Source organism: Periplaneta americana, chromosome 15 (genome assembly GCF_040183065.1).
Source record: "Periplaneta americana isolate PAMFEO1 chromosome 15, P.americana_PAMFEO1_priV1, whole genome shotgun sequence".
In the NCBI taxonomy this organism is placed as follows: Eukaryota; Metazoa; Arthropoda; class Insecta; order Blattodea; family Blattidae; genus Periplaneta; species Periplaneta americana.
Genome location: NC_091131.1, coordinates 133162108 through 133187503, shown reverse-complemented (window position 1 = coordinate 133187503; position 25396 = coordinate 133162108). Strand labels below are relative to the sequence as shown.

General features: G+C 38.4%; 1 protein-coding gene across 1 annotated transcript in view; it reads left to right on the top strand.

Annotated features, from left to right (window-relative positions):
• LOC138715346 (titin homolog) overlaps window positions 1–25396 on the top strand; it is a 91341-nt gene that overhangs the window by 50691 nt on the left and 15254 nt on the right. Inside the window, exon 4 of the mRNA XM_069848164.1 lies at window positions 1974–2124. Coding sequence (XP_069704265.1) covers window positions 1974–2124 — 151 coding nt within the window. The remainder of the gene's footprint in view (window positions 1–1973; window positions 2125–25396) is intronic.

Below are 25396 nucleotides of genomic sequence, written 5' to 3'. Positions count from 1 at the left end.
TTCTCTTCCTGTCTGGATGTCATACAATTTGGTTGCTTCTTGTGTCTTTATTATGATAGGAGTTATGCCATTTAGAACACATAGTACTTTGTTAGAGGCTGTATGATAAGCTTTGCCGATCATTATATTCATGAGTATTTGTACTCTGTTGTATTTTAGTCTATTGCATTCTCTTGATATTGCTTCTCTCCAAACAGGTGCCCCGTACATTAATAGAGGTAGTATGGCCCCCTTATAAATTGTTTTCAGAGCTTTGTGTTTGAGTAGCCAGCTTAACTTTGTCGACCTTGACAAGGAATGAATCAGTTCGGTGCATTTTTCGGCTATGTAGCTTACATGTGTATTGAATCTAAATTTATTGTCCATGATCATTCCCAACTATTTCATTTGGTTAACTTGGTGTAGTAGTTTATCGTTAACATAGACATTGATGTTAGTTTGGTCTCTTCTCTTCCTTCTGGACACCAGTATTACAGAGATTTTTGTTCATTAAAGTTGATTTTGTTCTGTGTTGCCCAAGACGAAATTTTCTTCAGTTCCATATTCGCGAAATTTTCTACTTAATTCTTCTTCTTCTTTGATTGCCGAGATGAGGTAATCTGCGAAGGCCACTGCTTTCGTTCTGTTTGCAAAGTTTAGATTTAGTAATGAATTATACTGGAGTTTCCAAAATAGTGGTCTGCAGGAAAAGCCTTGTGGGCAGCCTGTATTAATGACTCTTTCTACTACTACGATATTTGTAGACATGATGGCAGTTCTCTGACAGAAGTAGTTCTTAGCTAGGTTGTAGATGTTTCTGGGGCAATTGAATTCTTTTAAGTCATATAATAATGCTGGCCACCATGCTGCGTCGAATGCTCCCATGACATCAAGGCTGACAAGGGCTACTATTTTCCCTGTTTCCAAAGATTCCTTAACAAAATCTTTCAATGCCATGGCTGCGTCTGTTGTGATTTTTTGCGGAATGAATCCAAATTGATTGCTGTTTAAGAGGTTTCTTATATATATGTGGTGCATTATACGGTTTCCAAGTTTTTTTTCCAGTACCTTACCTCCAGTATTTAATAAACTGTTTGGTCGGAATTTTGATACAAGTGCGCTACTTTCCTTCCCTGGTTTTATTATAGGTACTATTTTTGCTTTCTTCCATCTCTTTAGAAAGCACCCTCTCTTAAGGCAGCCATTGTACAGTGATGTTATTAATTTCGGTAATTTCTGGAACACCCAATGTAAGATCCCGGTGGTGATCCCGTCGAACCCTGGAGTCTTCTTGTGATCGAAACTTTCAATTGCTTATCTAATTTCTTCCTACGTGAATTCTTCATCGTCAGATGTGTTGATAGGTTCTTTAGTTTTAGCTCTGATCAGTGTATGGTATATACTTTCATTATTTTCTTTGTCCAGAGGTATAAAATAGTTTGTCATGTACCCTAATGTTTCTCGCAGATCTGATGTATGTGTCCTGTCAAGTTTCTGAAGAGTTGTAACAGTTCTAGTTCTTAGTTTTCCAGATGCAATTTTATAAACTTCGGTCCATGGGTTTGTGACTGATGTTAAGTTGCAGTGTTGTTTCCATGATCTAAATTTTTCTTCTTTAATGCTTCTCTGGTATTTTTGTTTTTCTATGAAGTAGTGGCTCCTGCTACTTTCTCTTAGAGATTCATCGTTTCTAGTTCTTTGGTACCATCTTCGAATAGCGTGTATTCTCTTTCTCAGTATGGTAAGGTTCTCATTCCACCATGGAATGTTTTTGTCTTTTATGGCTTTATTATGGTGAGTGATTTTAAAGGATTCCACTGCTTCATAAAATCTGTCTACAGAATCTTCAATGTCAATATTTTCTTTTACATATCTCGAAAGTTTGCTATCAAGTGATTTCTTGGTCTCTTCGCAGGCTGATCATGTGTGTGTGTATGTGCATGTGCACGCACACGCGTGTAATATAATTATTTATTTATTATTTATTTTTGCAGGCTAAACCATGGGTCAACAGAATGACAAAAATTCATGGGTTACTTTTGTTTTTGCTAGCACGCAAAGCAAAACCGAAGATTATGAGATACTATCTGTCAGTGGCAGAAGATATCATCAACAATATAATACATGATGCAGTAGAACTTGATGGTAAATATACATAACTTATTTCTGTAAATTGGTGTAGAAATAAGGTTGAATCATAATACAACACATACAGTACTAACACCATAAATTATGTTGTTGCCAGTTATCAATCAATCATAATAATAATGATAATAATGATGCTATTAATAATAATAATGATAATGATGATAATGAAAGCCGCCATGGTGGTCTAGTGGCTAGAACACTGGACTTATGTATAATGCTGTGGACCTGGGTTCAGTCCGCAGTGTATCATCAATTTATAACTTGTGTTGGGCAAGCCCATGGTCCAGGTAACACAGGTATTATCTCAGAAGCCCGGTTCCCCGTGGCATCCCAACAAATCTCCATAATCATTTCATCTCATCATAGGTGTAGCAGAGACTAGCCTCCTATGTGCAACTACTCTGTCGGTAAATTGGTCTACACAACTGGCTTCATATGGGTGAATGGCGAAAAGTCAAGCACCTGGTCATTAGAAAAAAAAAAAAAAAACATAATAGTAACTTTTATTTAAGTTCTATTTATTTATTTACTGGTCAACAGTGGTTGCACAGTGAAGAACAGCATAAACTGAAAAAAGAGTAATTACAAATGAAATAAAAAAAGCAGTGATTACAGTTTTAACATAATAAACAACAATATAAATTGAAAAACAATGATTACAATATGAATAACAGTGATTACAGTGATGGTGACACTAATTAATTGTAAATATAATGAAAATTAATTATGAGTACCGGTAATTGAAGACTGGTTTACAATACAAAATAAGGATTAAGACTACATTACAGACAACTAAGTCTAGTCCACACCTATGGAGTAATGGTTAGCACGTCTGACTGTAAAACCAGATGGCCCAAGTTCAAATCTCGGTCGGGACATTTTACCTGGTTGAGGTTTTTTCTCCGAGTTTTCCCTCAACCCAATATGAGCAAATGCTGAGTAACTTTCGGTGCTGGACCCCGGACTCATTTCACTGACATTATCACATTCATATCATTCAAATGCTAAATAACCTGAGATGTTGATAAACTGTCGTAAAATAATCCCCTAAAAAATACTAAGTCTATGCATTGAATGGACCAAAATCACAGCTATACATGTTGGCATTTCTAATGCATCTGGAGGCTGGAGAAAGAGATTTTGAGTTTCTAATGTAGAAAAGTTTGTGAGCTCTCATATCTTTAGTCAGAATGCGAAAGCTGAGATTGCTCTAGAAAGAGTCACAGGTAATATTTCCTTTGATGATCTTATATAAGAATAAATAGATAATCTAGTTCTTGACGTCTAGCATGTAAGCTTCGACAGTTAAAATAATCACATTTTAGCTCATCTAATTTAAGGGGATGCTCTACTGAAAAATGACCGTTTTTGAAGAAATGTCATGTTTTTTTTTATTTTACTCTTCATATGCTAAATTCCAATGCTCCATTACCACAACCTGTGTTTCAGCTATAATATGCACTATAAAAAACATAGGAAACTCTTGTTTTAGATTCCAAAAAACTATTTCCAAAATAAACGTGTTATTTTCAAATTTTATTTTTAAAAGAGTTATTTCTTGACTTAGATCATTGAAATTTTCTTGATTAATTCATAATCATGATCGTAATATGCTGTTAAAATTTCAATACATTATCTCTTAAAATGTAGAAATTAGAAAATTCAGTAGCGCATCCCCTTAAACCAGTGTTTCTCAAATTTTTCTTTCCACGGAACCGCTTTAAACCGAAAGTAAAATTGTGGAACCCAGCACAATATTAGTGGTGTGTGTGCGTGTATAGGCCTATATTTTATATATATATATAATTACCAAATATATTTTTACCACTAACATTACACATTTTTATTGATGTCACATAGTATACATATTTAAAAATTATTCAATAAATAATGTTGGTGATTGTAATAGCTTTCTTTGATAACACTGTCGACCTGGTTGGCGAGTTAGTATAGCGCTGGCCTTCTATGTCCAAGGTTGCAGGTTTGATCCCGGGCCAGGTCAATGGCATTTAAGTGTGCTTAAATGCGACAGGCTCGTGTCAGTAGATTTACTGGCATGTAAAAGAACTCCTGCGGGACAAAATTCCGGCACATCCGGCGACGCTGATATAACCTCTACATTTGTGAGCGTCGTTAAATAAAACATAACATTTGATAACACTGGTTCTCTCTTCTCAGGCTGTGCCAGAAATCCATCACAGGGAGATTCTTAAACTGAGATTGCAGGGGTGAATCAGACGTCAATTCTAGTAATGCTTTGTATTCTTCAGAAGCGAGGGAAGGAGGTTTTTCTTTGATGTCAAATGGATTTCTAACCCAAAAGTTTTGAGAATTGTTTTGACTTTCCTGTTCTGGAAAATATTGTTCTACAGTGTGGCGCATATCCTCCAAATGCTTTACAAATTTTTCATTGATTTCATCAAGTTCTAGGAGAGATTCTTCGTTCTCCTCAAGGAAATCTTTCAAATCAGGGAAGCTCTCAAATCCACGGCCAGCTAGACTTCTCATTCAGAACTGCAATTTTTTCTTGAAACCCCTGATTTTATCTGCTGCAGTGAATATATTAGAATTTTCCCCTTGCAATGACACATTTACTTCGTTAATTTTAACAAAAATGTCAGATACATAGGCAAGTCTCAAGAGCCATTGTTTGTCACTCAAATGATCGTCCTACTCGAAATGGCGATCAATGAAGTAAGCCATCACCTCAGTTCTTAGTTCGAAGAGTCTACTTAAAGTTTTTCCGCAAGAAAGCCATCTCAATTCTGTATGGAGAAGCACAGATTTATGAAGGCTTCCCATATCCTCACAAATGATTTTGAAGAGTCTTGAATTTAGTGGTCTGGACTTGATAAAATTAACGATTTTTACTGCTTCATTAAGAACATTTTTGAGTGACAGTGGCATTTTTGATGTGGCCAAAGCTTGACGGTCCAAAATAAAATGACTGCTTTTGCAATTTTTCAGCAACTGACTTTATGCACGATACTGCACCAGTTGTTTTCCCAACCATTGCCTTTGCACATCCATGCAGATATGAACACAATTATCCCAGGGTATATGATTTTTTCCAAGTACTCACTAACAAGTCTGAAAATTTCAGATCCTGTTGCATTAGCTGACAGCGGTTTACATAATAGCGTCAAAACAACTCTGCGAAATATCCTTCGCAGAATTTTCAATGGCATCTACATAATGGTAATGGACAAACACTAGTACAACTGCCAGGTCTGCTACATCAGTTGACTTGTCTACCTGTAGTGCAAATTGACATATTCTGAGCTGACGGTTTAATTAATTCTTCCATGACGTAAACTGCCAGGTCTTGAATGCGACGAACCACTGTGTCATTTGAAAGTGGCAAGGAAGATAATTGCTTAGCCTCCTTCTTATTGATCATGCACTTAACCATGTCAATCGCGCAGAGTTTTATTAATTTTTCGGCTACTGTGTGGGACTCACTTGCCTGAACCACTCTATAGCTTACAATGAAAGGTGCCTCTGTTGCTTTTTCATTTGTACTATAAGATGTCTGATCTAAGAACTTTTGTGAATTTAGTAACTCACGACGTTTTCTATCAAAGAAGTCAATATTCTTGTCATGAAACTGAGCATGGTTTGTTTCAAAATGGAGACGTAATTTTGAAGATACCATCGAACTATTAGGTAAAATTCTGCCACATATTACACACTGAGGGCAATTTTCAGTATCCATGAAATGCAAGGCTAAGTAACTCTCATTATGTTTACGTTTTATAATTACATGTTCATGTTGTATTTTGAATGTTGGCTTCTTCACATTTTCAGATGATGAGCTGCTATTTTGTAAACTTGGTGTTTCCATTTCGCCTTCATCAGATCCACATACTTGTTTAGGGATAGTTGAAGTTGTAGTGGCACACTTGGATGTTGATTGTTTTAATGATCCTTTTTTAAGTCACCGATCCATGATTCGGTGTCATTCTGTATTAAAAAAAGTAGAGTTAGGATCGGTATCACTCTGTATTAAAAATAGGATGACGTAGTTCGCAATGATCGGTCTTGTCCTCTATTTACACAATTTTGAAGAAGGGATGACAAAACTCTCACAATTTTTCTTTAAAACATTTTACCTTTTTTCTGATATTATTAAATAAACTTTGAGACACAAAATTAACACATAACTCACCTTGAATTTCAAAATAATGGTCTTACCTCTCCAGAAGTTTCCTGTGCTTTTTTGAAGGAACGTCAAAACAATTCTGCGAAATATCCTTCACAGAATTTGCAATTAATTCCATACACAATTTACAACTGTGCATTATTGTTGGAAAATGTGTTGGCTGCAGACACTTAAGTTACTTCAAGTGCACCTATTATTATTTCAACAATGTGCAATAGTGATCGAATTGCCGTAAACGGTACCCATTTTTGTTCTGATAATTGCCAATAGAATGGCCGAATAAACAATAACTGTTCTTACTCTTTTTCATGTTTTTATAACACTATATTTTAGATATTAAAAAGTAAATAATTTCACACCAGGAATTGGCGGAACCCCTAAGAGTTGCTTACGGAACCTCGGGGTTCCAGGGAATACACTTTGAGAAACACTGCCTTAAACGAATCAGTTAAGTTGTAATATAATTCTAAACTACAGACGTATAATATTCAAGTTTCCATCTCACCACTCTGTAGTATAATATTGAAAGGGAATCAGGTGAGAAAAAGACTAAGTTAGTGACTATATAATTTCTGATTGTATATGTAATCAATGTGATTGTGAAAATAGAATTTACTGTCAATTAATACGCCAAGGTCGCTTATGTAATCTTACTGGTATTTGTTTATTAATATAATAGATAAAAGCACCCGGTGTTGCCCGGGTTTTCCTTTCTGCTTCTATTTTTAATTAAACTGTTTATTAAATTTTCGGAAATCTCGGAAACCTAACTATACACAACCAAAACAAATTGTACTTTACTAAGCTTTCCTCGCCCATTAAGATGAATCTTTACTTAACGTCATTTACATGAATTAATGAACTCCTTAGCCAAATGCCTGCCAGGGTTAACTCAACTTAAAACAGTTGTAAATCAGGCACCAAAAAAAAAAAAAATCATTTCATCATGTGCCTGACGTTAAACTGCTGTTTTAAATATATATATAGTAAATTTATTCCAACTCAACAATGTAACTTTTATTCAAAGCAACAATAATTATCACTCTCTACAATTTAATTTCACTCCCGTCAACAATGGGATTTGCTCTCCACACAGTAACACAGTATTCGTTAGTGCACTCCACTGACAACAATGACAATTTACTTGGACTATTACGAACAACAATGAACTGTTAATCTTAACTAATATTCACAAAGCACTATTTACAACACAGAACTGTCAGTTCTCAGTTCACAGCTCGTTTGTCTTGGCTAGTTCTTCTAGCTCAGTCACTCGTGTTCACAGAATCTCGAACCCCAGACCTTCAGAGACGATCCGCTGAACTTCGAACTCAGGTCCCCCAACTGCGGTCCACTGCACTCGAACTCCGGGCTTCAGGCTCCACAGTTACGGACACAACTCAAGTCGCTCTCTGGTCTCGAAGCTGGCTTCACTGCTACACAAGACTGGCTTACTGACTGAACTAATCATGAATGAATCTGTCGTTCATTCGCGTCCGTAATTTATAACCACAGCGACGTAACCGAGAAAGTTCGAGTTCGCGATTTTTCCACTTCGACGGACTTCTCGGCCTCTCTAGGCAAGCAGAAGATGCGCGCGCAACCTCCCCTCGCCGCGTCGCCCTTTCCCCTCTCTTCTCTCCGCCATAGTACATGTCCCAGGAAGCAGATGCCTCTCCTCCGTCGGTCGTTAGATCGAATCTCACGTGGCCGTCACATTGCTCCCTCCTTAGGACTGCTCGTCTCGGGCAGTCCCTTGGTAGGCTGCTAATCGGTCCAGATGCACCACCATCATCTTCCCTCGGGGTTGTCGCTGGATGCGGTACACCACGTCGTTGATCCGAGTCACCACACAGTATGGTCCATCCCAGGCACGCTGCAGCTTCAGTGATTTTCCTTTGGCCCTGGTAGGTCGATACAGCCACACCAGGTCGCCCTCCTGGAATCCTGCAGAGTTGGCTTGTCTGTCATAGCGCACTTTCATCCTGTCGCTGGCCATCTTGAGCTGCTCTCTAGCCAGTTGGTGGACTCCATTCAACTTCTCGGTCAGTTCCGCCACATAGTCGCTGGCTGGTCGGCACTGGTGGCGTGCCAAACAGCAGATCACAGGGCAGGCGCAGCTCTCTCCCGAAGACCATGTTTGCCGGTGTCATCCCTGTTGTATTGTGGACCGAAGCTCTGTAGGCCAAGAGGAACAGTGGGACTCTGGCATCCCAGTCTCGTTGATGGTTGGACACCACCTTCCGCAGGTGCTCTTCCATGGTTTTGATGTAGCGTTCCACCATGCCGTCGGACTGTGGGTGGAGGGGAGTGGTCCTGGTTTTATGCACCCCCAGACGCTCGAGCAATTCTCCCATCAGGTTGGATTCGAAGTTGCGCCCCTGATCGCTATGCAATTCCCGGGGCACCCTGAATCGGCAGATGAAGTTGTCAAGCAGCGTGTCGGCCACCGTCGAAGCCTCTTGGTTGGGAATCGCGTACACTTTTGGCCATTTTGTGAAGTAATCCATGGCGACTAGCAGGTAGCGGTTCCCGCGATCTGTGACCGGGAACGGTCCAGCAACGTCAATGGCGATCCTCTCAAAAGGAGCTCCCACGTTGTACTGCTGCATGGCTCCCCTGCTGCGTGTCCTAGGTCCGCGACTGGCTGCAAAGGTATCGCATCTTCGGCACCATTGTTCCGTGTCGGTTCTCTGATGCAACCAGTAGAACCTCTGCCTTAACTTGTCCAGTGTCTTGTTGGCTCCCAGGTGGCCTCCAGTCACTCCAGCATGAGTCTCCTCCAGCACTTCCTTCACCTTTCTCCTGGGCAGGACAAGTTGTTCTATGCGGGTCCTTCCATCGGCTGACTCCCAAATCCTCTTCAGGATACCGTCCTTGTCAGTGAAGGATTCCCACTGGGCCCAGTAGCTTTTGTAAATGGTGCTACGGTTGGCGATATCGGCCCATACTGGTCTCTAGCCGGACTCCACATCACGAAGTAGCTGTCCAATGTTTGGGTCCTCCAGCTGCTCCCTCCTTATGGCGGCGTTATCCCATCCTGGGCTCGGCTGGGCGGCAATTGCTCGGATTGCGTGGGCGCCGTCTCGTTCTTCTACTTTCAGGCAGTGTTTGCAGCCATCCGGGCACGGGCGTCGTGATAGGGCATCAGCGTTGGAATGTTTCTTCCCTTGTCGGTGTGCAGAGGTGAAGTTGTACTCCTGCAGATGTTGAACCCAACGGGCAGTCTGCCCCTCCAGATTCTTGAAGCCCAATAGCCAGGTGAGTGCAGAATGGTCTGTCCTCAGATGGAATTCCTGGCCATACAAATATTTGTGGAAATGCTTCAGGGCTTCCACAATGGCAAGAAGTTCTCTACGTGTCACGCAGTAGTTTCTCTCAGCCTTGGATAATGTTCGGCTGAAGTAGGCAATCACCCTCTCTTGCCCGTCCTGTTCCTGAGAGAGTACTCCGCCGATGCCTACGTTGCTAGCGTCCGTGTCGAGTGTGAACTTCCTTCCAGGGATGGGATATCCCAGTACAGGAGCAGTGCAGAGCGCCTCTTTCAGTGACTGGAAGGATGACTCTGCCTCGTCCGTCCATTGGAATTGTCGTTTCTCCTCGGTCAGCTGGGTTAGAGGCTTAGCGATGTTGGCGTATCCAGCTACGAACCTTCTGTAATAAGTGCAGAGGCCGAGAAAGCGGCGCAACTCCTGCTTGTCCCTTGGTCTCGGCCATCCCCTGACGGCTCGTAGCTTCTCCGGGTCCGTGGCCACTCCGTTGGTCCCTACTACGTGCCCCAGGTAGCTGACCTTCTTCTGGAACAGATGACATTTCTTCAGGTTCAACTTCAGCCTGGCTTGTCGCAGTCTCTCGAACACTTTCTTCAGGTTCGACAGTTGTTCGCCGAAAGTCTTGCCGACCACGATGACGTCATCAAGGTACAGCAAACATGTGTCGTATGTCAGGCCTCTCATTACGGACTCCATTAGTTTCTGGAATGTAGCCGGGGCGTTGCAGAGGCCGAATGGCATAACGGTGAACTGCCATAGTCCCTGGCCTGTAGAGAATGCCGTTTTCTCCTTGTCCTCAGGATGTAGCACCACCTGCCAGTATCCTGACTTGAGATCCAACGTCGAGAACCACTCTGCTCCGGCCAGGGTGTCCAAGGTGTCGTCAATTCGTGGAAGGGGAAAGCAGTATTTCCTGGTGACGTCATTCAGTCTTCTGTAGTCCACACAGAAACGCAGGTCCCCATTCTTCTTCTTCACTAGCACCACAGGTGATGACCAAGGGCTGTCGGATTCCTCAATGACCCCTCTTGCTTTCATGCCCTCCATTTGGCTGTCAATCTCCCTCTGTTTAGCTAGAGGGACGCGTCGAGGAGGTTGTCTGATTGGGCGAGCATTTCCGGTGTCAATGCGTTGCTGAACTTCCTCTGTTCTCCCATAGTCGTTTTCGGAGAGACTGAACACGTCTTGAAATTCTGTCAGTAGATCGTGGACTTGTCTTCTTTCTCCTTTGCTTAAATTCTCCGCCAATTCTTGAGCCAGCTCTTTCAGTGATGGGTCTAGATCTGGACGTGGTCAGTGACACTCCTCGTTATCTGCTAGAGACGTCACAGACAAACCGGCTCGACGCTACCTAGTACAGTTCCACTAGGCACCTCCTTATCCCGATTGGTGACATTCAGGACCCTCACCAGTACCACCTTCTGCTTCGGGAGTAGGGATCTGGCCACATAAACACCATCTATCAGAGTTGTCTGCGAATCGAGGAGCAGGTTTCTCTTAGGCTGTCCGTCCAGTCTTGCCGTCACCACCATCTCGCAGCCTGCCGGGATTGTCACATGATTCTCCAAGGTGAGTCTGTTGGCCATGGGTTGGTCTTCGACGTCCCTCAGGAACACTTCATCCTGACCAAAACGGAGGATACGGCGCCGGACGTCCACCGTTGCATCGAAGATCCGCATGGCGTCGAGTCCCTGGATGACGTCTTCAGTGATGTTGGCGACGAACACCCACATCTCCAGTCTCCTCTTTCCCAAGGTCAAATCCAGGAAATCCTCTTTCTGGATGGGCAGGCTCTCGCCTGAGGCAGTACGTAGCTCATAACGGCGCAACGGCGTCCTCCCAGGTAGGCCACGCACGACTTCCGGTCTGGCGATGGTGAGCGACGCCCTGGTATCTACCAATACTCTGCACGGGCGGCCGCTTATCCATCCGTCAGCAATCAGCCCATCGTCGCATCTTCTGTTAACCATCTTCAAGATCAGCCGAGGGGATGGTGATGACGGCGCCGACGTGCCCCTCATCATATCAGCTCCTTCTAGTTTTCCTGTTTGTGACCAGATCGGTCACAGTCCCTCCTCAAGTGCCCAGGTTCGCCACAGGACCAGCAGGTAGGCACTCCTCGTCTTCGTCGCTCGGGTGATTTCGGTTGACGTTCCTCGACGTCGACCGCCGCGACGCTCCTAATCCGGTGCGATGCCGAGACGTTCGCCGTCAACTTGGCTGCCTCCATCCTGAGGGCCGCCGCCAGAGCTGCGTTGATGGTGCGATGCTCTGCCAAGAGTAACTGTTGTCTTATTTCCGGGTCTCGAACTCCGCTGCCGAAGGTGTAGGCCGCCTCTCCAGCGATGAAGTCAGTAGGTAGGCCCCTGAGGGCCTTATGGGCCAGTTGTTCCACCGCCATTGCAAATTCTTGCAGGGACTCGCCTGACTGTTGGACCCTCGTCTTCAGTTGGGTCCTGAATGCTGCTGCAAGTTGATGGTCACCATAACGTCACTCCAAGGCCGCCATTATCTCAACGGCTGTCCCATCTTCTGGAACACTATGAAGAATCTCCGACGCCTGTTCTTAAAGCGCGGTCAGCAGCTGAGTAGTCTTCTCCGCTGGGGTCTACCCATTATGTGCTGCAGTGGCCTCGAACTGGCGACGGAATATCGACCAAGACGTCGTACCGTCGAACTCGGCGTCTTGACGTTGTAATGTCTGGCTGAAGGCGATGGTTCTGCAGGGCCACTACATGAAGTCCTCAATTCTGTCGTCGATCTTTCCACGGCCCGTTGAACCTCCTTGGCAATTATCTGTTTCTGTTCTCTAGCCTGGCGATCCACCAACGCGAGGATGTGCTTGTTTTCTACAGCATGTTGGTCCATCAGCACACTCGTTTCCTCTTGACGACATTCGAGAGCGCGAATTTTGCCGTCAAAATGGTCTACATCCTGTCTCAACTCGGCTACTGTCTCGTTTATAGTTGTAAAATTCAGGTTTAGTTTATCCAAATCGGCCTTAAGTTCGTCTTTCACGATGGCGACAATTCCATCTACGTGGGCCGAAACGCTTTCAATTTGCGTAGTGACGTCCTCTTTCACTTCGCATATGTCACTTATCATTTCCGTTTTCACTTCACTTATATCACTTTTCATCTCCGTTTTCACTTCACTTATATCGTTCTTTAACTCCGCTTTTACGTCACTTATGTCGCTCTTCATTTCAGCTTTCATTTCCGCGATGGCTTGCAGGATTTGCTGTAGGTTCTCCATTATGACGATAATATCCCACTTCTGACACCAGTGTAAATTTATTCCAACTCAACAATGTAACTTTTATTCAAAGCAACAATAATTATCACTCTCTACAATTTAATTTCACTCCCGTCAACAATGGGATTTGCTCTCCACACGGTAACACAGTATTCGTTAGTGCACTCCACTGACGACAATGACAATTTACTTGGACTATTACGAACAACAATGAACTGTTAATCTTAACTAATATTCACAAAGCACTATTTACAACACAGAACTGTCAGTTCTCAGTTCACAGCTCGTTTGTCTTGGCTAGTTCTTCTAGCTCAGTCACTCGCGTTCACAGAATCTCGAACCCCAGACCTTCAGAGACGATCCGCTGAACTTCGAACTCAGGTCCCCCAACTGCGGTCCACTGCACTCGAATTCCGGGCTTCAGGCTCCACAGTTACGGACACAACTCAAGTCGCGCTCTGGTCTTGAAGCTGGCTTCACTGCTACACAAGACTGGCTTACTGACTGAACTAATCATGAATGAATCTGTCGTTCATTCGCGTCCGTAATTTATAACCACAGCGACATAACCGAGAAAGTTCGAGTTCGCGATTTTTCCACTTCGACGGACTTCTCGGCCTCTCTAGGCAAGCAGAAGATGCGCGCGCAACCTCCCCTCGCCGCGTCGCCCTTTCCCCTCTCTTCTCTCCGCCATAGTACATGTCCCAGGAAGCAGATGCCTCTCCTCCGTCGGTCGAATCTCACGTGGCCATCACAAAATATATATATATATATATACATATATATATATATTTTGTGACGGCCACGTGAGATAAATAAATTTTATATATATATATATATATATATAATTTATTTATTTATTCATTTATTCATTCATTCATTCATTCATTCATTCATTCATTCATTCATTCATTCACTCATTCATTCATTCTGGTGTAGTTAAGGCCATTAGTCCTTCTCTTCCACACCTCCAGAAACACAAATAAAATAATAGAGAAATCAAACTATAAACGAAGTAAAACCCAACGAAAATATAATTCCTTCTCCTCTTTCTGATCAGTTTCAGCATCGAATCAATATATTTATACGATATAATTTAATTTATATTGGATGATTGTTTACCTCTTGACCGCTGTGGGTGCACTTATATCATACCCAGTTTTTTTTAATATAACTTGAAACTATATCTCATGAATTCAGAACATATTATATTAATTCTAATTTTATACACAGAATACAGATACAATATAAACTCGCAAAAAGTCATTTTTTAACATAAAGACTAATATTCTGAGAAATGTATGGGCCTATTGGTATTTTAGAAATTAAGAAATTTTTATTTCCACAACGCTTAACATACTAAATTTTCAACGTGATTATACAGATATAATTTTGCAGCAACACATTTTCGGACGCGAACAACAATATTTTGAGAATTAATACAATGTTATTTTCAGTGGGTTTATGTACATTCACATAGCTACTACATTAGCAACATGACAAAAGTATCATTGAATTGCTTATCGATATGTGTAATTTTTTTTTTTTTTCACTTCTTTGTATAAAATATAGTTGAGGATGTGAAAAACACGCAGTTTTTAAGTTAATGTCTGCAACTTTGAGCGACTGTCCTTGAGCTTCATTTTAATGTGGCCATTACAAATGCTAGTGGCATTGAAATTGCAGTTGCTTAAAATTGAATGAGTATCCTAGCAATACGTGGAATAAAAACATCTCCTTTTCTTTTTGCAGTTAATATTGCCAATTCTTTTACGTTTCATATGAGTTTTTCACACCAATTCTTATTCGTGCATAATTTTGGTGGGTTAATTTTTCGCAATAGTACTATTAGTTATTTAATATTGTGGTAGCAATCCTTGTAGTTTCAAAGAATTCTATAATTCAGTTGTATAAAACAGTCTGCTCACTATCTACAAAACTGCATCGAGGAATTCATAATACGGTCCTGGACTGTGTAAAGATACTTATTGCATGAATTATCTAGTTTTAGCCTTCATGATGTGTAACAACAATGTAATTTAATTTCGTGTTAAAATTTCCAAGGCCTCGTGAAAGTCGATGTTGAATACAACAGACAATAATAAAAAACAATTGACTGTAGAAGATTTTGCATTTTAATATTATACACTAGCTGAAAGTACCCGGCGTTGCGCGGGTTTTCCTTTCTGCTTCTATTTTTAATTGAAATGGTTATTAAATTTTCGGAAATCTCGAAAACTCAACTATAGACAACCATAACAAATTGTCTTTACTAAGCTTTCGTCGTCCATTAAGATGAATCTTTACTTAACGACACTTACTTGAATTAATGAACTCCTTAGCCAAATGCCTGGCAGGGCTAACTCAATTTAAAACAGTTTTAGATCAGGCACCGAGAAGAAAACATTTCATCATGTGCTTCACATTTAATTTTTTTTAATTTATATATTTATTTGTTTTGTTTATTTATGTATTCTGGTGTAGATAAGACCATTAGGCCTTCCCTTCCACACCGCCAGAAATACAAATAAAATAATCCAAAAATCAAACTAAAGTATAAACAATGTAAAACCCAACGAAAATATATACAGACTACAGTCACACAACCTTCAAATGAGTTAACAAAAACACACCCTTCGATCTCTATACGCCCCCTTAGTGTTGACTCAATGTTCTACGGATCTTACATTTTATCTCTGCCGGACAGTTACCGCGTGGCTGTCAGTGTATTAAATAATTTTTCTGCCGTCTCCTTTCCTCCCCGCCACAAATGTGACGTTGTACTGAGGCAGAGATAAAATAATTATAAGATCTATACATTGATCTGAAGCTGTGCTGACACACATTTCACGTAATTCTATGTCTACGTGTGCTTTCACTTGAACTTCAGAGAGCTGACGGTAATTAGGGAATTCCCTTGTTCCCAGTCTGAATCCGTTGGAGTGTCATCGTGAGTCGAAATTTATCTGTCTATCGGTCGTTCCAAAGAATCAATATATACATATATAATTCAGTTTATATTGGAAGATTTTTTTACCCCTTGACAGCTGTACGTCCGCTTATATCATACCCGGGCTTTTTAAATATGACTCGAGATATTACATCTAACAAATATATTACTTTTTATTTTGTATACAGACTGCAGATAGAGTATAATTTTACAAGAAGTCAACATAAATGATAATATTCTGAAAGACATATGTTATAGAAATGATGTGACTGTTCTTTCCACAACGCTTAACATTCTACACTGGCAACATGATTACACAGATAGAATTTCGCAATGACACATTATTGGACATGGACAATAATATTTTGAAAGATACGTATTTTAGAATTAATATAGTGTTATTTTCAGTGGGCTTACGTATATTCACATACTACATTAGGAACATGACAAAAGTGTCATTGATATGCATACAATTCGTTTTTCCCTCTTTTGTATAAATGTGTATATATGTTTAGATGTGCTCACTCGAAAGCAAGTTACGCAATTTATTTACATTGTGAAAATCACGGAGTTTTAAGTGAATGCCTGCAATTTTAAGTGACTATCTTTGAGCTTTATTTTACTACGGTCATTACAAATGGTAGTCGCACTGAAATGACAGTTGCTTAAAATCGAATGGCATGTTACTGACTACCATAGGAATATGTGCGATAAAATCATCTTTGCTTTTCGTTTTGCCAGTTAATACTATCACTTCTGTTACGTTTGGCATGAGTTTTTTCACACCAATTCCTGTTCCATTGCATACTTTTTATGGGTCAATATTTCGCAATAGTACTATTGGTGATTTAATATTAAGTATTCAATTATATGTTGACAATCCTTGCGATTTCTAAGAATTCAAGAATTCAGTTTGATAAAACACAGTCTGCTCACTATCTACAACTATCTCGAGAAACACATAATACGGTTCTGGACTACATAAAGATACTTAATGCATGAATTGTCTAGATTTTGGCCTTCATGATGTGTCTACAATGTTATTTTATATCGTTTTGCTTTTTCCATGGCCTCATGAAAGTCAATGTTGAATACAACAGACAATAATAAAGAACAATTGACTGTAGAAGATTGCATTTAATATTATACATTAATATTTGACCGTATATGTTTTTATCTTTTTAATTAATTTAACGTCTATTTGTCCGATTTTAATGTAGCCTATGTTCTTCTCCTGGTTATGAAGGTTAAATGTGCAAACTTTAACACAAATCGGTCAAAACGTGTAGATTTGTATAGAGAACATACCCACATTCACTTTTATATATTAGATTTCAATATAATTGTATGGTAACTTTGTTTGAGACAGCATAAATAAAATACTACGGATATATTATTTATGTAGTAAAACTCCCTTAATGGTGGGTTAAAATAAAATAACGTATTTAAAATAATGTAAATAAATTATGAAAATAATAAAAAAAAAGTTTGGCTCAGGTTCGGACTTGGGCCCCCATACATTACAGTCATTCATCTTACCTCAACACTACAGAGACCTAAATACGTCAGTGCTTGAATTTAAGTATTATAAATTTAATGTTTCACATTTGCTGTCTATTATGTTTGATTTTGAATTTATAAAAACTAAATAAATATGTGTTTTATGTTATTTTGTATTGTATATTATTGCCCATGACACATTCAATCAAGAAATCGTTCCTCATTTACGTAATGTTAATTTAATGTTATTTTATTTAATATTAATTCAATAACAATATGGCCGCTTTTACAACTGAAGAAGACATGATTGGATGACGTCAATAAAAGACAGTTGACTATAGAATAGGAGGCCATTGTAACTTATTATAATACATGCCATTTCGTTCTAATTTTTATTGTTTTCAATAATTTAACGTCCATCTGTTCAATTTTAATGTAGCCTATGTTCTTCTCCGGGTTATGAAGATTAAATGTGCAAACTTTGGTACATATTGGTCAAAGCGTGTAGATTTGTATAGGGATCATACATACATACATACCTACATACATACCCGCATTCACTTTTATATATTAGATGAATTTTGATCTATTTATTTTTATTTTTTATATTTTTAATTAGTTTAACTTCCATTTGCACAATTTTAATGTAGCCTATGTTCTTCTCCTGGTTATGAAGGTTAAATGTGCAAACTTTGGCACATATCCGTCAAAGCGTGTAGATTTGTATAGAGAACATACATACATACACACACACACACATACATACATACATACATACATACATACAGACATACATACATACATACATACATACATACATACATACATACATACATACATACATACTGCCCGTGTCTCACGTCCTGAACCGAGAGCTCCCTAGTGCTTATAACCACGCCTCTTAGGTCTGCTCGGACCGGAACAGCAGTTGCAGCGTGTGGCACGGCAGCATATTACATGTGCTGAAAACATTATCCTATGCCATTGCAGGGGTCTTTACTGTTTATAATACTGGATACTCTAATCGTGGTTACCACTATCGCTATTATCTCTGATGGCGATTGTGATGTAAGTACACACTAGGCCACTCTTTGTTCAGTCTGGACAATTATTCCTGAATTACCATAGAGCAGCATTTCTCAAAGTATATTCCGGGCTTCCGTGAGCCCTATATGATTTTAAATTTTATTTTATACTTTTTTACTTGGTTATTTAACGACATTGTATCAACTACTATGTTATTTTTGCATCGATGGGATTGATGGTAGCGAAATGGTATTTGGCGAGATGAGGTCGGGGATTCGCCAAAGATTACATTATATTCGCCTTACTGTTGGAGAAAACCTCGGGAAAAATTGAACCAGGTAATTAGCCCAAGAGGCAATCGAACCTGCGCCCAAGCGCAACTCTGGATCGATAGGCAAGCGCCTTAGCCGACTGGGCTGCACCGGTGGCTATTTTATACTTAGTGGATACTACAAAAATATATAAATGTTACGAAAATATGAATCAATAATAACATGAAACAACTGATGATAATAATAATAATAATAATAATAATAATAATAATAATAATAATAATAGTAATAATAATAATAATAATAATCCAAGAATATGAGTAATAATAATATTACAATAATATGCGTAATAATATGTTTAGGCCTAATAAACGTCTAAAACGGAAAATACCCATAATACTTATCACTTTCATCACTGCATTCTCTGCGTATGTGTTCACAAAAACAAAATACCGAAAAGACAAAATGCAGAAGTATAGCATAAATGAGACTACAACTTTCCGCCATAAAACCAGATTGCAGGCTTAAAAAACAAATACATTCGTCTGAACAGAATTAATGAGATACTAGCTCTCACTTGTCTGTTAACTATTAAATACTAATAAAATATTGTCCACACCTGTGGAGTAACGGTTAGCACGTCTGGCCACGAAACCAGGTGGCCCGGGTTCGATTCCCGGTCGGGGCAAGTTACCTGGTTGAGGTTTTTTCCGGGGTTTTCCCTCAACCCAATACGAGCAAATGCTGGGTAACTTTCGGTGCTGGACCCCGGACTCATTTCACCGGCATTATCACCTTCATTTCATTCAGACGCTAAAAAACCTAGATGTTGATAAAGCGTCGTAAAATAACCCATCATCATCATCATCATCATCATCCTTCACGAATTAGGCCTCTGTAGACCTGTTTCGGCCCCATCTAGCAGTCTTCTTAAAGGTCTTCCTGGTCGACGATGTCCTCTAGGTTTATACTGCATCATAATTTTTGGGATTCTTGAATTTTCCATTCTTCTTACATGATCTAGCCAATTGAATTTGTATCTGCTGATTTTTTCTTCTACTGACTCTACTTCTAATTGTTCTAAAATTTCTTCATTCCTTTTTCTGTCTAAAAGAGTATATCTTGCTGTCCTCCTCAAAAAATTCATTTCCGTTGTTTTGATTCTGTTCACGTCTTTTTTCTTTAATGAACAAATCTCGCTTCCGTATAAAAGGGTGGGTAATGCTAGTGTATTATATATTTTTATTCTTGTAGATTTTTGTACTAATTTAGCTTTTAATGCATTGTTTATTATTCCTAGAATTTGTGTAAATTTGGTAATTTTCTTGTTCACATCTTTTTCATTTTGATAAGATATTTCACAACCCAGATAATTGAAATTTTGCACTTGTTCGAGGCATTGGTTATTGTGTATTATCTTACTTCTGACTGGGGCTTGTCCTATAAATGCCATTACTTTTGATTTTTGTGCTGAAATTTCCATCCCAAAATCTTTTAATATTTTATTTAATGTATACAATCCTCTTTGTAAATTATCCTCTGAATTGGAAATTATGACTTGATCATCGGCATAGAGTAAGGTATTTAATGTTAGAGCACTGGTTATTTTGATTCCTGATGTGTAGATTTGGTTCCATTTTAAAATAATTTCATTTATATAAATATTAAATAAAGTTGGTGATAGTGGACAACCTTGTCGAACTCCATTATTAACTAATTTTCTTTCGGATATACAGTTATTTATTTTGACACTTATTTTGCTGTCTGTGTAGATTTCTATTATATTTTGCAATAGCAAATTTGGAATATTTTTTTCTTGTAATATGTCGAATAAAAGGTCTCTAATAAAATAAAATAAAAACTGATAAAATATTACAAGGATTCCGCAATTACACTTTAGATTAAAAGGAGTTTCGTGGTGGAAAAACGTTTGAGAAACACTGCCATAGAGGAAAGAGTTTACGGATGTGTACACGTGACAACTGTAATCGCGATTAGGTCGATAATCTCAAGTAGAGACTGTAGTCTACCACTGGTATTAGTGTTTAGTTGCAGGAATTGATGAGAAGGACATAATTTGTTTTGTGAGGGGACAGCCTATACATTCGCTTGTCCATGGCTGATATTGCTGCATAGCTGACGAAAGGAATCGTGAAAAGGCCGATGTGTTGAACGTAGGGTAGTAGGCAGATGTGGTACCCAGGACCGCCCACTCACCCCCTCTGCATTTCGCCCCGCAAAGAAACAGCTCAGGATGTGAGGCACTGGCAGTACATACATACATACATACATACAAGTCCACACCTGTGGAGTAACGGTCAGCGTGTCTGGCTGCGAAACCAGGTGGCCCGGGTTCGAATCCCGGTCGGGACAAGTTACCTGGTTGAGGTTTTTTCCGGGGTTTTCCCTCAACCTAATACGAGCAAATGCTGGGTAACTTTCGGTGCTGGACCCCGGACTCATTTCACCGGCATTATCACCTTCATATCATTCAGACGCTAAATAACTTAGATGTTGATACAGCGTCGTAAAATAACCCAATAAAATAAAAAAAATAAAAAATACATAAATACATACATACATACATACATACATACATACATACATACATACATACATACATACATACATACATACATACATACATACATACCCACATTCAATTTTATATATTAAGATAATTTAGATAATAGTTTAAGTTTAGTGTAGAAGTTTTCCTAGACATTAGTTCTTTATTTGTTAATTTTCATCCCATTATCTACTGATCATTTAGCAATTGAGTTGTTGTCATCTTGAAGAGTTTGACAGTCAGCATTACTTTTGATTGCACGAAACATTTTTAGATCATCAGTGAATAGCAGACAGTCAGAACTTATTCTTTTGCATGAAGACTAAAAATGGAAGGGGTCCCAACATACAGCTCGGGAGGACATCACATATAATTGCTAAATAGATCAGAGAGAGTATTCGAAAGTCGTACACTTGATTGTCTATCATAAATAATTTTCAAACCAGCTTACTTGTAGATTTAGTAAATCCATGCTTGTGCAGAATTTATTCTGTTTTTCACATGAAACGAAATATGTTTGTGAATAATGGTTTCGAAATTTTTGAGAAGTAATTTAAATTCAGATAGGTCTGTAATTACTTGCACATAATTTCTTTTGCCACTTTTAAAAATGAGAATAAAGTATAAGGATTTCGGAACATCCTTTAATTATAAAATTTCGAATACCATCTGTACCAATTGTTTTAGTAAGCCTTAATTTTTTTATTGCTTTCCTAAAATCTTCATATCGCATTGTCAGTAAAAAACTATCATTGTGTCGAATATCACATTCTTTTTCTCTTGTACAGAGGAGGGACCCGAAGGCTTACACTGTAGCCTGAAGCTTATTGTGCTTACTAGTGTCGTGCATTTCAAGCTCTATGTTCGATTCAAGTTTGTCGAGTGTGACAAGAACTGAAGTCTGCTTTGAAGAAGCGAGTCTGTCACAGCTCGCTCGGACTTGCCCCTTGTATGATCTTGAAGTTCGCTGGCTTCTCCTACCTTCCCCTCCCATATCATCATGCTTTTAGCTGAGTGAAGATTTTAGAACAATTCTTGTGAACTTTTATTTAGATGTAAAGACAAGTAATTTTTATTACAAAAATATGATTAAACATCGACAGAAATAAACGTACATATAGGTACAGTAAGGTTAAAAAAGAATGGGACGATGACAAATGTCTAAGTTTCAGAAACAGAACAGTGCACATGCCCGTCTCCTTGAAGTTATGAAGTTACAGTCCACAAGATGACACAATTAAATCATATAAATGTGCTGCATTTTGTTCTAAAATATACATTGTAAAATAAAACGAAGGGTTGATTCTAGCTGCATCAGAACCTCTGAGGAATGAAATAGCAATAAAATTGATAAATATTATCTAAATAATCACATCAAACATTCAAATAAATATAATTCAACTGGGGTTTACAAACTAAAATGCAATAGTTGCCCACATTTTTACATAGGACAGACAGGAAGAAACTTTCAAACAAGATATAAAGAATATATTAAAGCTATAACCAAATCATACATCACATCAAATTATGCAGAACATATTATCAACAATAATCATGACTACAATAATATAGAAACAGATATGGAAATTCTACACATCACACCAAAAAGTCCACAGTTAAACATCTTAGAACAATACGAAATATACAAACATACAATAACACGCCCGCAACATATACTTAATACACAATTACAGTTCAATACCCACACATTATTCGACATCATGATACATAGCACACAATCATCTCCCCATCACAAGAGCAACACACCCCCACCCCTACAACTGACGAATGCAAATAGCAGTATGCAAGATCAATAGAAACATCAGTAGTTCGTAGGACACTGAAGATGATGCAGAACCGGCATCAAAACGGGCCGTCTGTCTAAGGTACATAACCTTTTTAAAAAATTTTAACACTTTTAATGTGTCGTTAAACAATTTCAAGTTTTTTAAACAAAGTGTTAACGTGAACCAGAATCAATGATAAATATTAAATCTATCGAAACGGGATACAACATCAAATTTATCGAAACGAAGATGAATGAAAAAGCTACCATATTAAAGTATGAGCCATTGTAGTGTAGGTGGCTTAAGCATGGGTCTAAACCGGATAGCATTGGTTGTAGTTGGTTCGAATCTCCGTTAGTCTTTATTTTTTATATTACAAATTTACCATAATAAGATTTTATATACACCATTTACAAAAGTACCAAGTGGCGACATCGCCTGGAAGTCGATTGAACGTTTAATAAATAGCACAACCCACCTTCCAGGCAACATTACTGTCTGTTAATAAAACCCTCTGCATTTATATCTGATTTATAGCTGTTAAAAATATGTTTAACTACAACATTGAAACATACTACCATTGTAAACATTAATTTAATTCTATTGTTTTAATAATGGCAATACTGAAGTAATACTGTTTGCCATTCTTGAGTTCATATTGTATGTATGTTTTGTATACCTATATTCTTCACAGTGGAGCGTTGACAACATTTGAAAGCCAATTTTCATAAATAATAAAACAATATTAAAAATAATAAAAAGTATAGCTATATTTTATAATAATATATAACATGTTATATTGATATTTCATATTCTTCGTCAGTCATATGTCCGATACTTGCAGCCGTTTAGGTTCTTGAAGCCCCTTTTGGACCAGTCGTGATATTGCAAACATTAATTAGGCCCTACATATCGAATTAAACCGTAAAATTTTGCTTGAAATCTACAGAAGGATAGTTCGTCTTTTTATATTGCTACATATTAAAATTATTTTACTTTGATATGTGTTTTGAATAACTCCAGAAATAAATTGTATTTTCGTCCAAAAACACCCGTGACACCTACGAAAGTTTCATAACTTTCATACAGTAATGTAGGATCACTCACGTTTTACAAATGTGTTATGACAAGGGAAGAGAATCCTATTACAGTATTGTATTGTATTGTATTTATTAACATTCCATGGTATTCATACATTGCTTTACAGCTATAATATGGAACAAGTCAAAAAACTTAATACTATTATAAAGTCTTAATTCGCGGGTGCTCGTGTAAAGGGGGTTAAGTATGAATTGGCTAAACTGGAATAAGTACAGATTTGAACTATCCACAATTACTTTTTTCTTGTGTTAAAGGGGTTAAGTTATTCTTCCATCTATGATGCAGTTACAGTGCTCCATAGTTTGTGACAAAGGGGTTTTGTTCAGTACCAAAGGAGAGAAGTTTACATACCTTACAATTTGACTTAACCCCCTTTACACGAGCACCCGCGAATTTATAGTCACAGTCTAGATGAAATATATATACAGACGAGATTTACAATATAGTCTACTAGTACAACACATAATTTTAGTATCAATTTCATGAAGTGTTATTGAATGCCATGAATTCACTTACAGAATAGAAGGCGTGAGAAATTAGGTACTTCTTTAATTTGGCCCTAAATAATCTTATGTTTTGAGTTTCATTTTTTATATCGATAGGGAGGCTATTAACAATTTTTACTGCCATATAACGCACTCCTTTTTGATAGCATGATAGACTTGCCGATGGAGTATGAAAGTAATTTCTTTGACGTGTATTTATGCTATGAACTGTTGAATTAGTTACAAAGTTTTCACGATTACATACGAGGAAGACTATTAATGAAAAGATATACTGACAAGCCATGGGCATTATTTATAGTTTTTTGAAAATAGTCCTGCAAGATTCCCTAGATTTGGCACCTACTATTATTCTAATTACTCTTTTTTGTAATAGAAATATACTATTACTATCTGTGGAATTTCCCCAGAATATTATTCCAAAACTCATTACCGAGTGGAAGTATGCAAAGTATATTGTTTTTAAGGTATTGATATTTACTATCTTTTGCATAGTTCTAATAGCAAAATAAGCTGAATTTAGTTTGGGGGTAATTTCTTTAATATGATTTTTCCAATTTAACACATTATCGATTTTTAAGCCAAGAAATTTGGTTGTCGTTGTTTCTAATAGGGATTTGTTGTTAATTATTGCGCTAGAAGTTTGCGAGGTTGAATTTGCACAGGATTTAATTATGTTAGTTTTGTTACAATTTAATACCAATTTATTGACTGAGAACCAGTCACATATTTTCCTCTGTTGAAGATTGGAATGTGTTGGAGTTATTGGCTGTAATTACTATACTTGTGTCATCTGCAAATAATATGGGATGACCTACACCTTTTATTAGGGGGGCAAGATCATTTATAAACACTAGAAAAAGTAGGGGACC